This window comes from Erinaceus europaeus, chromosome 11 (assembly GCF_950295315.1).
Source record: "Erinaceus europaeus chromosome 11, mEriEur2.1, whole genome shotgun sequence".
Classification (NCBI taxonomy): Eukaryota; Metazoa; Chordata; class Mammalia; order Eulipotyphla; family Erinaceidae; genus Erinaceus; species Erinaceus europaeus.
The window spans coordinates 117993500-118006144 of record NC_080172.1 but is presented as its reverse complement, the minus strand read 5'-3'; the positions used below and the strand labels follow the sequence as shown (position 1 = coordinate 118006144).

The 12645-nt window shown below is 58.6% G+C and overlaps 1 protein-coding gene and 1 long non-coding RNA gene across 3 annotated transcripts; both read left to right on the top strand.

The window, feature by feature from the left end:
* The first annotated feature begins 1675 nt into the window (after positions 1-1675).
* On the top strand, positions 1676-12014 carry AKR7A2 (aldo-keto reductase family 7 member A2). The gene is made up of 7 exons (XM_060200909.1): positions 1676-2025; positions 7888-8075; positions 8236-8340; positions 9132-9228; positions 9453-9552; positions 10069-10198; positions 11629-12014. Exons 1-7 carry the CDS (start codon positions 1698-1700, stop codon positions 11788-11790), a joined length of 1110 nt encoding a protein of 369 aa, XP_060056892.1. The 5' UTR covers positions 1676-1697; the 3' UTR covers positions 11791-12014.
* Positions 2164-2904, top strand: LOC132541168 (uncharacterized). Of its 2 annotated transcripts, XR_009552337.1 has the most exons (4): positions 2173-2198; positions 2262-2403; positions 2513-2589; positions 2637-2904. It is a non-coding gene; the product is annotated as an uncharacterized LOC132541168 (long non-coding RNA). The 2 variants fall into 2 exon arrangements; XR_009552336.1 differs by having other exon boundaries at positions 2164-2403.
* Positions 12015-12645: the final 631 nt, after the last annotated feature.

Genomic DNA, 12645 nt, shown 5'->3' with positions numbered 1-12645 from the left:
TGTATATATACCTGAGAGTCCCACACCCACTGCGCATCCTGGGGGTCATCGTGTTTCACAGACAAGGCATGCCCCCCACCCCAGGGTGCAGACCAAAACCTGCCCTGCCCTGGTCGGGCGGTGGGAAGGGGCACGGGGCCCCCTTTTCCAAGGCCCGAGAGGACGAGGACGAGGACGAGGAGCAGCCATGCCGCCCACAACAGGCAGGCCTCCAGGTGCGCACCCACACACCTTCCTCCCGCTGACTCAGCCCAAGCGGACACCTGCTCAGCGACAATCACGGGGCAGCCAGGGGACAGCGTCACCCCAACACTGGGGGGGGTGGAGACAAGCCGCGGGAGGAAATGAGGCTGCTCAGCCCCGCCAAGGGGGAGCAGGGGGGGCCAGACGGCAAGCTCCAGGCAGCAGTGCAGAGGGGCAGCGGGGTCTCCCGGGGAAAGGACACCTAGGGCGCCTCAGGAGCACCTTCCCCAGGAGCACCCCCCAGAACACCCCCCCAGGAGCACCCCCCATAATCAACCCCCAGGAGCATCTCTCAAGAGCACCTTCCCCAGGAGCACCCCCCCAGGACACCTCCAGGAGCACCTTCCTTATAATCACCCCCCAGGAGCACCTTCCCCAGGAGCAGCGCCATAATCACCCCCCCAGGAGCAGCCCCATAATCCCCCCAGGAGCACCTTCCCCATAACCACCCCCCAGGAGCACCTTCCCCATAACCACCCCCCAAGAGCACCTTCCCCATAATCACCCCCAGGAGCACCTTCCCCATAATCACCCCCAGGAGCACCTTCCCCATAATCCCCCCAGGAGCACCTTCCCCATAATCCCCCCAGGAGCACCTTCCCCATAATCCCCCCAGGAGCACCTTCCCCATAATCCCCCCAGGAGCACCTTCCCCATAATCCCCCCAGGAGCACCTTCCCGATAATCCCCCCAGGAGCACCTTCCCCATAATCCCCCCAGGAGCACCTTCCCCATAATCCCCCCCAGGAGCACCTTCCCCATAATCCCCCCAGGAGCACCTTCCCCATAATCCCCCCAGGAGCACCTTCCCCATAATCCCCCCCAGGAGCACCTTCCCCATAATCCCCCCAGGAGCACCTTCCCCATAATCCCCCCAGGAGCACCTTCCCCATAATCCCCCCCAGGAGCACCTTCCCCAGGAGCACCTTCCCCAGGAGGAAGAGGGCTCCCAGAGCCCAAGCGCCGGCAGCGGGCGCAGACAGACAGCCGTGCCGGTCTCCCGGGAAGGGGACAGACACCGGGACCCCAGGAGCACCCGGCCCCCGGCACCTCGCACCCGCAGGCGGCGACAGGATCGGGGGAGCAGCGCAGAGCTGGGCTGCGATGGGAAAAGCGCGGCAGGGAGGCCCGGCGTCTCGACACCCACCCACCGGGCTCGCACCCAGCCCCGAGCCCGCTCACCGCGACCCGACTAGCCGCCCGCACCACCGGCCTGGGTCCGCGTCTCCCCGCCTGGGTCAGCTGACCCGCAGCCCCGCCCGCCCCCTGCGCGTGGCCCCGCCCCCTGCGCGGCGCACCTCGGCGACGGTCCCTAAGGGCAGCCCGAGTGCTCCGCGCGTGCGCAGGGGGGCGGAGGCCGCGGCGCTCCTTTCCCTCGGTCCCCGGAAGCCTCGGCTCCGCCCCCCGCGGCCGGTGGGCGTGGCCCGGAGTCCCAGTGCGCAGGCGCAGGCTTCATGTTGCGCGCGGCGTCTCGCGCCGTGGCTCGCGCCGCCCTTCGCTGCGCGCGACGTCCGGGGCCTCCCGCCCCGAGTCCTGCCGCGGCTGCCGCCACCATGTCGGGTCCGCAGAGCGACGCCTCGGCCCCCGCGGCCCGGCCGGCCACGGTGCTGGGCACCATGGAGATGGGCCGCCGCATGGACGCGTCCGCCAGCGGCCAGGCGGTCCGCGTCTTCCTGCAGCGCGGCCACTCCGAGCTGGACACGGCGCTTTTGTACAGCGGCGGCCAGACCGAGAGCATCCTGGGCGGCCTGGGGCTCGGGCTGGGCGCGGGCGGCTGCGCAGGTGAGCTGCGGGCACCCTGCCCTCCGACCTCCCGCGCGCCCCCGGCGCTGATTCCCGGGCAGGTGTGGCCCCGGACAGGTGTGGCCCCGGGCAGGTGTGTCCCCCGGGCAGGTGTATCCCAGACAGGTGTGTTCCCGGACAGGTGTGTCCCCGGGCAGGTGTATCCCGGACAGGTGTATCCCCGGGCAGATGTATCCCCGGGCAGGTGTGTCCCGGGCAGGTGTGTCCCCGGACAGGTGTATCCCCGGGTAGGTGTGTCCCCGGGCAGGTGTATCCCCGGACAGGTGTGTCCCCGGGCAGGTGTATCCCGGACAGGTGTGTCCCCGGGCAGGTGTATCCCGGACAGGTGTGTCCCCGGACAGGTGTGTCCCCGGGCAGGTGTATCCCGGGGCAGGTGTATCCTGAAGGCAGGTGTGTCCCCGGGCAGGTGTATCCAAGCAGGTGTATCCGAGCAGGTGTATCCCGGGCAGGTGTATCCTGAAGGCAGGTGTATCCAAGCAGGTGTATCCCGGGCAGGTGTATCCTGAAGGCAGGTATATCCCCGAACAGGTGTATTCTGGGAAGGTATATCCTGAAGGCAGGTGTATTTCCGGACAGGTGTATCCGAGCAGGTGTATCCCGGGCAGGCGTATCCTGAAGACAGGCGTATCCCCAGACAAGTGTAACCCGCCAGGTGTATTCCGGGCTGGTGTACCCTGAGGGCAGGTGTATCCCTGTGCAGGTATATTCCTGAGGGCTGGAGCACCCCAGGGGCAGGTGTATCCCTCATGGGTAGTTGCACCACAAGTGCAGGTGTACCCTGAGGGCAGGTGTACCCTGAGGACAGGTGTACCCCGAGGACAGGTGCACCCCGAGGGCAGGTGTATTCTAAGGACAGGAGCACCTCGAGGGCAGGTGTATTCTGAGGGCAGGTGCACCCCGAGGGCAGGTGTATTCTGAGGGCAGGTGCACCCCGAGAGCAGGTGTATTCTAAGGACAGGAGCACCCCAAGGGCAGGTGTATTCTGAGGGCAGGTGTATCCCGAGGGCAGGTGTATTCTAAGGACAGGAGCACCCCGAGGGCAGGTGTATTCTGAGGGCAGGTGTATCTCCCATAGGCAGGAGCACCCTGCTGGCAGGTGTACCCCGAGGGCAGGTGTATTCTAAGGACAGGAGCACCTCAAGGGCAGGTGTATTCTGAGGGCAGGTGCACCCCGAGGGCAGGTGTATCCCCCATAGGCAGGAGCACCCTGCTGGCAGGTGTACCCCGAGGGCAGGTGTTTTCCTTAGGAATCCAACCCACACTCACCCTTGCACCTGCTGCGGTCAGCACCCTGGCTTGAGCCCTTACGGGGTGGCAGCCTCCCCCCCTCCCTTTCTCTCTAACATTGGACAGAGACAGAGATACCGAGAGGGCCAGGAGAGACAGAGACACCTGCAGCCCTGCTTCACCTCTGGTGAAGCTTCCCCCCTGCAGGTGGGGACCAGGGACTTGAACCCAGGTCCTTGCGCGCTGTAACGTGTGCACTTAACCAGGTGCACCACCGCCCGGCCCACCAGCCTCCCCCTCAACCGGCAGGCACTTCAGGGAACCTCCAGCTCCCCAGGCCCCCGGCGCATCTGGCCCAGGACCCCCTCCTGGAGCTGCACCCAGGCTCCCTGCCTCTCGTGGTGCCCGGCTTCGGTGGTCCCCGCCTGCCCCCGAACGCCTTGCTCAGAGCCACGCCGCCGCCTACCAGCCTTCCTTCCCCATCGCCCTCAGTGCTCCCTGGCCACTGTTGCTCACCTTTGGTCTCCCGGCTGTCCTTAGACTTTGTTCGGTTGGCAGTGCTCCTGGCTGACTCAGGCCGAGCTGCGGTGATGCCGGAGGCTAGAGCGAGGCAGCAGGGCTGCTGGGGTGAGCTCCAGAAGGCGAGGGGCAGGACTGGCCGGTGGTGGCCCAGGGCGTGGTGCAGGGGGACGGTGTTGAGCTCTGAAGCTGGAGCGCATCACCCAACATCACCTCCGCCAGAATAATGCTGCGATCCTCCTCCTCTTCTCTCAGTAAGAAGTAAATCTTCGGGGGGCCGGGTGTTGGCGCATCTGGCTGAGCGCACAGGTTAGTGTGCGAAGACCCAAGTTCGAGCCCCCAGTCCCCACCTGCAGGGGGAAAGCCCCACGAGTGGCGAGGCAGGTCTGCAGGTGTCTGTCTGTCTCTCTCCCTCTCTATCATCCCCTTCTCTCTCAATTTCTGGCTGTCTCTAACCAACAAATAAATAAAGTTAATAAAAATAAATAAAAGTAAAAAAAAAAAGTAAATCTTCGAAAAAAAAACCCCGGCTCCCCACCTGCAGGAGAGTCGCTTCACAGGTGGTGAAGCAGGTCTGCAGGTGTCTGTCTTTCTCTCCCTCTCTCTGTCTTCCCCTCCTCTCTCCACTTCTCTCTGTCCTAGCCAATAATAACGACATCAATAATAACCACAACAACCTTAAACAACAAGGGCAACGAAAGGGAAAAAAATGGCCTCCAGGAGCAATGGATTGATTCGGAGTGCAGGCACTGAGCCCCAGCAATAACCCTGGAGGCAAAAAAAAATCTTTATTTTTTAGTATCTGTGTTTATTGGATAGAGACAGCCAGAAATTGAGAGGTGGGGGGAGAGAGGGAGAGAGATACCTGCAGCCCTTCACCACAGATACCTTCACCACTCACAAAGCTTTTTCCCCTGCAGGTGGGAAGCAGGGTTTCAAACTTGGGTCCTTGTGCACTGTAGTATGTGCACTCAACCAGGGGCCCCAATAAGTAATTTTCTTTTTTACCAGAGCACTATTCAGCTCTGGCTTATAGTGGAGGGACAGAGTGAACCCAGGGATTTGGAGCCTCAGGCATGAGAGTCTGTTTGCATAACCATTATGCTATCTACCCATCACTCATAAATATATCTTTTTTTAAAATTATATTTATTTTCCCTTTCGTTGCCCTTGTTTTTTTCATTGTTGTTATAGTTATTATTGTTGTTATTGATGTCGTTGTTGGATAGGACAGAGAGACATGGAGAGAGGAGGGGAAGACAGAGAGGAGGAGAGAAAGACAGACACCTGCAGACCTGCTTCACCACCTGTGAAGCGACTCCTGGGGGCTCGAACCGGGATCCTTATGCTGGTCCTTGCGTTTTGCGCCACGTGCGCTTAACCCCCCCCCCCCATAAGTAAATCTTTAAGCAGACAGATACACGTTCTGTCTAGTCCATAGCCTGTGCCAGATGGACTCTAGGAGGACAAGCGGCTAACCTGCCCCCAGGAAGCTCAGTGTAGTGGGAGAGGCTGAAGCAGTAGTCACGGCGCGGTCAAGAGAGGGAAGCGCGGGGCTGGGCGGTGGCGCACCTGGCTGAGCGCACATGCTGCAGCGCACAAGGATCCAGGTTCAAGCCCCCAGCCCCCACCTGCAGGGGGAAAGCTTTGCAGGGGGTGAAACGGGGCTGCAGGTGTCTCTCTGCCTCTCCCTCTCCATCACCCTCTCCCCTCTCGATTTCTGGCTGTCTCTATCCAGTAAATAAAAATAAAGATAATTAAGAAAAGTTAAAAAGAGAAAGGAAGGAAAGAGAGAGAGAGAGAGAAAGAAGGAAGAAAGGAAGAAAGAAAGAAAGAAAAAAAGGAAGAAAGAAAGGAAAGGAAGCACTGAGGGTGGGGGGAGCCAGGAAGGAGAGCCGCTGAGTCAGAGAACTGAGCTGAGCCCTGAAGGCCCAGCAGGAGCTGACTGGGTAGCCGGGCAGGGGACGGGACGTCAGAGCTGAGGGCGTGACCCTGCACAGACTGGCCTTGGAGATGCCGGGTGCCTGGTGCCCGTAAGCATGCGGGTGGCACAAGTGAGTATGAGGAAGGGACCGTGCCCCTTGGCCTGTCTCCACGGAGACCCGCAGAGAGGCCCCCTGAGTGTGACTGGCGTCACTCCCAGCCGTGGCTCGCTCTCCACCCTGAGCCTCTTCCTTCCTAAACGTGGGAGCTCCCTCCGGGTCCGGCTAGCGTCACAGCTCGCTGGGTCTGGACGGACAGGGCGGGATGGTGATTCTCGGCCTCACGCTTTCCGCCTCTCCCGCCACCCTGCGCCGACCGACCAGCAGGTTGTCTCCGCCTTGGCTTTTCTCCTCGGCGCCTCCTTTGCTGCCGTCCTGGAGGCCAGGCATTCACTGGGCCGAAGTCCTTGGGTCAGAAAGAGGCGATCTTCATAGCAAGGATCCAGGGGAGCTGGGAGACAGCTGGAGACAAAGCTGTGGGCTGGGCCCCTTCCACATACAAGTGACCAGTGGGCTCTGCTCTGACCCTCTGAGCTGCCTTGCCAAGTAGGAACACGTGGGTCCAGGCGCCTGCCAGTGTAGACGCCGCGCCTCTTCCCGGCGGGCCCGGCAGCATGTGCAGTGAGTGTCACCTGTCTGGTTCCCAAGCACCATGTCTGTGCAGCGGGTGCTGTGAGCCCAGAGAGTGGGGAGACTAACAGCTCCTGCTCATTTTACCCCTACCGGTCTCCTGTCAACCTCTTCTCTCTGCAGAGATCATACTCACCTCCTGCCTGAATTCAGCTCTGTCTGATGGTGGTGTGGGGGATTGAACCTGGGACTTCGGAGCCTCAGGTGTGAGAGTCTCTTTGCAGAACCATTATGCTATCTCCCCACCACCCTCATTCCTGAATTCTTACAGCAGACTTGCCCCTGAGTTCTTTCTCTGAGTGATTTGAAACCATGGAATGATTATATATATATATATATATATATATATATATATATATATATGATTTTATTTATTTATTAATGATAAAGGTAGGAGAGAAAGAACCAGACATCACTCTGGTACATGTGCTGCCAGGGATTGAACTCAGAACCTCCTGTTTGAGAGTCCAGCACTTAGCCCATGTGTCACTGCCTCCCGCCTGGAGTTTATGCTCTTGTAACCCAAATTGCTGACACAGCCCTCCACATACTGTGTCTTCTTGCATTTCTCACTTGGCCAGTGTTGGCCCCTCTGGAATGTGCCCCCGCGCTTCCCGGGTTACTGTGAATCATTCCCTGCAGGGAACTGTCCCTGGAATTCTCAGGTTGGCTACATACCTCTCCTCTGGCTTCTTTCAGCACCGTGTCCTCTTCTGACCTTTTAAAAACATTTTTTAATTATTTTTATTTATTTATTGGATAACGAGCCAGAAATAGAGAGGGAAGGGGGTGATAGAGGGACAGAGAGACACCTGCAGTCCTGCTTCATCACTTGCAAAGCTTCCCCCAGCAGGTGGGGACCGGGAGCTCGAACCCGGGTCCTTGCTCACTGTAACATGTACTTTTAACCAAGTGCACCACCACCCAGTCCTTTTTTTTATTATTATTTTTAGTTTTCTTTGATTAATTTGTTACCGGATAGAGACAGAGAAATAGGAAAGGGAGGAGATAGAGAGGGAAAGAAACAGAGACCCCCTGCAGCCCTGCTTCACCACTCGTGAAGCTTTCCCCCTGAAGGTGGGGACCAGGGGCTTGAACCCAGATCCTTGCATGCTGTCGTGTGTGCACTTAACCAGGTGTGCCACTGCCTGGGCCCCTTCTGACCATATTTTAACACCAAAGTTTCACCATAGTGTGGTTCTGTGAGCTTCTTGAGGACAGGAGAGAAAGGCAGGTGTGTTGTGCCCACCTCTGAGCTCAGCCAGCGCTTGGTGGTCATTATGGAGACTCTGGCGTCAGTGAACACAGAGCGGGCATGTGTTTAACCCACGTCATCCTGGCGCTTTCCCCACGAGACAGCCCCATCATCCTGTCTTTTCACAGAGTAAGAATTGAGATTCAGTAACAGAGGTAACTTGTCAAGTGATTTGCGTGGCTGATAAGTGGCGATAAGTCTGTTACCCTTTGCACTTTCCTCTCAAAGTGAAAATCGCCACCAAAGCCAACCCCTGGGAGGGGAATTCTCTGAAAGCCGACAGTGTCCGCGCCCAGCTGGAGACGTCGCTGAAGCGGTTGCAGTGCCCGCGGGTGGACCTCTTCTACCTGCATGCCCCTGACCACATCACCCCCGTGGAAGAGACGCTCCGTGCCTGCCACCAGCTGCACCAGGAGGTGAGACTGGCCCTGAGCTGCGGGAGGGGGTCTGCTCCTCTCAGGCTCGTAAGCACCCGGGAAATAGAGGCCCCCGGGCCAGAGCAGAGCCAGAGGCCCAGCCCGCTCCCAGGTCTCTGCCCTGAGCCACCGGGCTCTGACCCAGATCTCTGCCCTGCAGGGGCATTTCGTGGAGCTTGGCCTGTCCAACTTCGCAGCCTGGGAGGTGGCCGAGATCTGTACCCTCTGCAAGAGCAACGGCTGGGTCCTGCCCACGGTGTACCAGGTGAGGGTCGGAGCCGCGAGGGCTGCTGCTCTCCCCAGGCTCTCGGGGGCCCTCCGCTGCCCCCTCAGCTCTCCCCACGCAGCCTGTCTGGATCTCTCTTGCGCTCAGTACCATGCAGGCCTCTCGCGCCAACCAGCAGGGGCTACTCTGGTTCTTGCTCCCTCGCCTGCCTGGCTGGGCCCGTGTCCTGTCCCTGCTGTTTCATCTACCACCAGCCTGGCACACTGCTCCCCCTCCCCTGGCACGCTGCTCCCCCTCCCCGGGAAGCCCCAGGAGGGCAGCCTAGAGGACCCCACTGTCTAGACCTCAGCTCCTGCCCTCAGCCGGTATTCACGGCCACAGGACACACCTTGACTGTGACCCTGTTGTTCAGACTGTATTGTCCCCGACTGTAACATTTTTGGAATCAGTGACCTTGCTGGATGGCACATGTTTGGAACCAGGTGTCCAGCCCATACCTTGCACCCACAGATTCCTGTGAATTCCCTTCCTTGGACCCAGCCCATTGCCCCTCCTCTGAAACCACTCCTGAGTTTGTGAACTGTTCCTAACACGCCAGGCAGGGCCAGGGAGAAGTTTTCCAGCAAGAGCTAGTGCCCTGCAGGGCATGTGTGCCCTGCCCAGCTGGCCCCTCTTCCCGCAGGGCACACGCCCTGCCCAGCTGGCCCCTCTTCCTTCAGGGCACAGACCCTGCCCAGCTGGCCCCTCTTCCTTCAGGGCACACGCCCTGCCCAGCTGGCCCCTCTTCCTTCAGGGCACAGACCCTGCCCAGCTGGCCCCTCTTCCCACAGGGCATGTACAACGCCACCACCCGGCAGGTGGAGACGGAGCTCTTGCCCTGCCTCAGAAACTTTGGACTGAGGTTCTATGCCTACAACCCTTTGGCTGGTACGGGCTTTGGGGCGGGGGGCAGGCTCCCCCTGGGGTGTGAGGCCACTGCTGCTGGCCCCTGTCGATCTACCTGTCCCTGACCCAGTGGATGCCCAGTCCAGGTCTGGGGAGCAGGGAGGGGTGAGACCAGAGGCGGGGTGCCCCCACCCCCGTCCCCAGCGGTCCCAAGTGAGCAGCCTCTGGAAGCAACATGGCCGGGCCTCAGGGTGGCTTCCCCACAGGAGGCCTCCTGACTGGCAAGTACAGATACGAGGACCAGGAGGAGAAGCAACCTGTCGGCCGCTTCTTTGGGAACAGCTGGGCAGAGGTCTACAGGAACCGGTGAGCGGGCCGGGCTGTCTGTTCTGAGGTGCCGGGGGGGGGGGGGGCGTGCTCTGTCTGGGCCCTTTCTCTGGAGCTGTGGGCCTTCCCCTGCCGCCGGCACCCACATCTTTTGGTTCCTGGGGGACTCAGCCACCTCTGTGGAATTTCTTCTCTTATTGTGGAAAATTGAGGCGGTGAGACTCCCTGGACGTGGGCGTCGTGGCTGTGGTCCAGTGAGCTCTTGCCTGAGGCGTGCTCACAGTGAAAGGAGGCCTCAGCAGACTTGGGAGGCCTGCGCCTGGCCAAGCCCTGGACTTCTCCTTGATTCCTCGAGTGGATGAGTTCACTTGAGCTCCCAGGACTGAAGAGCCAGCATCTGAGTGATTTGTTCCTAGTGGGGCAGAGACCCAGAGTCAGAGAGGACGCCAGCTTCTGCACACTAAGGGGGGGCGGGGGGACCCCAGCTGGCCGGGCAATTTCTTGTCTGTGGGCCCCACTGTGACCCCGTGTGGTGGTGACCCCTGGCTGTTCCAGCTTCTGGAAGAAGCACCACTTTGAGGCCATCGGCCTGATGGAGACGGCCCTGCAGGCTGCCTACGGCTCCGCCGCCCCCAGCATGACCTCGGCCGCCCTGCGCTGGCTGTACCACCACTCACAGCTCCAGGTAACACACGTGGTCGTCGTCTCCAGTTCTGCCCTTTATGGGGGCCAGGATTCATTATTTTTTTTTATTTTTTAATTTTTATTTGTTCATTAATTATTGGACAGAGAGAAATTGGGAAGGGAGGGGGGAGATAGAGAGGGAAAGAGACAGAGAGACACCTGCAGCCCTGCTTCACCATTCACGACGCTCTCCCCCCACAGGTGGGGAGCCAGGTGAGGGGGTGCTCGAGCCGAGATCCGTCTGTGGATTTCTGCGCTTTGTGCCATGTGCGCTTAATCTACTACGCTGCAGCCTGACATCCCCCTTTTTTCCTTTTTTTGAAGGAGACAGGCAGAGAGACAAAGAGTGAAAGAGACCCGTGTGCCCCCCCTCCCGATTTCTTTCTGTTCCCTTTATCTCGTCGTTAGTAGCTACTTTAGTACCACGCCTTGTGATCAAAGCTTGACAGACTTGCCTTAATGATTGTGTAGATACTGTCAAGTGTGTTTCCCAGTTATAATGAAGAGGAAACAAGTTCACTCAGTTGTGAAGAGGGCATAAAATTTATCACAAAAACAACAAGGGCAACAAAAGGGAAGAAAGGAAGGAAGGAAGGAAGGAAGGAAGGAAGGAAGGAAGGGAAATTTATCACAAATTTTACTTTTCTTTTTCTTACAATATTATTTCTGGATAGAGACAAATTCAGAGAGGAGGGGGAGATTGAGAGGGAAAGAGACAGACAGACCCCTGCAGCCCTGCTTCACCCCCTCTTGAGGCTTCCCCCCATGCAGATGGGGACCAGGGCTTGAACCCGGGTCCTCTCAGCACCGTAACGTGAGCGCTTAGCCAGATGCGCCACCACCTCCCACTCTCTATTTTTCAACTAGAGCACTACTTATTTTTGGCTTGTGTTGCAGTGGGTTGAACCTGTGACTTTGGAACCTCAGGCATGAAAGTCTTTGCATAACATGACATCTCCCACATTTCACCATAAAACCCTTTAGTCGTTGTTCAGCAGGAGTTGGGGAGTTGGGGTTCCCTCCCCCCTGCATTCAGTATATCTCTCTGGGTAGAACATTTCTCTGGCTTCCGCCTTTTCCAGTTGGATGGTGTCTGGCATGAATATTTAGTGGAAGCTAAGTGCCTTACATGATTTCCCCGTGAACTATACAAGAAACAGATATCTCATCTCAGAGAGGTTGAAAAGGAAGCCAGGTTTACACAGCTGCGGAGGGGTGGAACTGGGCTCAGGCTCAGCAGAGAGAAAGAAGACAGGGCTTCAGCCACTCGGTCACAACTGCTAAAAACGCCCCGAGCCCTGCCTAGAACCGCAAGAGCTTAAATGAGCACTCGGCACCAAGTCTGGGGGCGACGGGCTGGGAGGAGGGACGTGTGTGACCGGGGTCCCCGCCTGCAGAGAGGGTGCTGACATCTGGCCATCTCCTTCCCAGGGGGCCCGCGGGGATGCGGTCATTCTGGGCATGTCCAGCCTGAAGCAACTGGAGGAGAACCTGGCTGCCACTGAGGAAGGACCCCTGGAGCCCGCGGTGGTGCAGGCCTTTGATCAGGCCTGGCACATGGTGGCCCACGAATGTCCCAACTACTTCCGCTAGGCCCCTCTGACGAGGCTGCCAGGGAGGGGCTCTTTCTCGTCTGCCACCTCTCCCCTTGGCCTGGCCAGCCCTGCCTTAATCTGGTTCCTGTGGTCCTCTTGATCCTCTGGGCCCTGATATATTGTTCTAAGTTCCTGCCTCACCCCTGAAGCCTTCATGATGTCTGCAGACTGGAGCTGAGCCCTGGAGGGTGTGTCCTGTCTGAATAAAGCCAGGTCAGCCTGGCAAGCTTGTCTCTGTCACTTGCGACCTCTTTCCATCCTGCCTGAGAGGTCAGTTAGTGCCAAAGGGGTGGAGCTGTGGGCTGCAGCTTCATGCGGCAGGGGAGTCGGAGTCCTGAATCCAGTCTGGCCACTTCAACACCCTCACCGTCCTACACACAGTAGAGAAAAGAAAAGGAAAGGAAAGGGGGCAGGGGGTAGGGGCACACCTGGTTGAGTGCACAAGGACCCGGGTTCAAGTCCTCAGTCCCCACATGCTGAGGGAAAGCTTCATGAGTGGTGAAGCAGGGCTTCAGTTGTCTCTGTCTCTCTGCCTCTCTCTCTCTCTCTCTATCTTTTTTTTATTTTTATTTTTATGGTCTTTATTTATTGGATAGAGACTGCCAGAAATTGAGAAGGAAAGGGGTGATAGGGAGAGAAATAGAGACATCTGCAACACTGCTTCACCACTTGCAAAGCTTTCCCCTTGCAGGTGGGGACTCCGGGCTTGAACCGGGGTCCTTGCACATCATAGCATGTGCACTCAACCAAGCACACCACCTCCCTGCCCATGTCTTTCTCCCTTTCTATCTCCCTTTCCCTCTTGATTTCTGGCTGTTTCTATCCAATAAATAAAGATAACAAAAAGTAAAGA

Excerpts from the sequence above, each read along its gene's own strand:
- AKR7A2 (XM_060200909.1), top strand. The coding sequence starts at position 1,698 with ATGTTGCGCGCGGCGTCTCGCGCCGTGGCTCGCGCCGCCCTTCGCTGC. Across the intron at positions 8,076-8,235 it reads GCCACCAGCTGCACCAGGAG|GGGCATTTCGTGGAGCTTGG; the intron begins GTGAGACTGGCC and ends TCTGCCCTGCAG. Across the intron at positions 8,341-9,131 it reads TCCTGCCCACGGTGTACCAG|GGCATGTACAACGCCACCAC; the intron begins GTGAGGGTCGGA and ends CTCTTCCCACAG.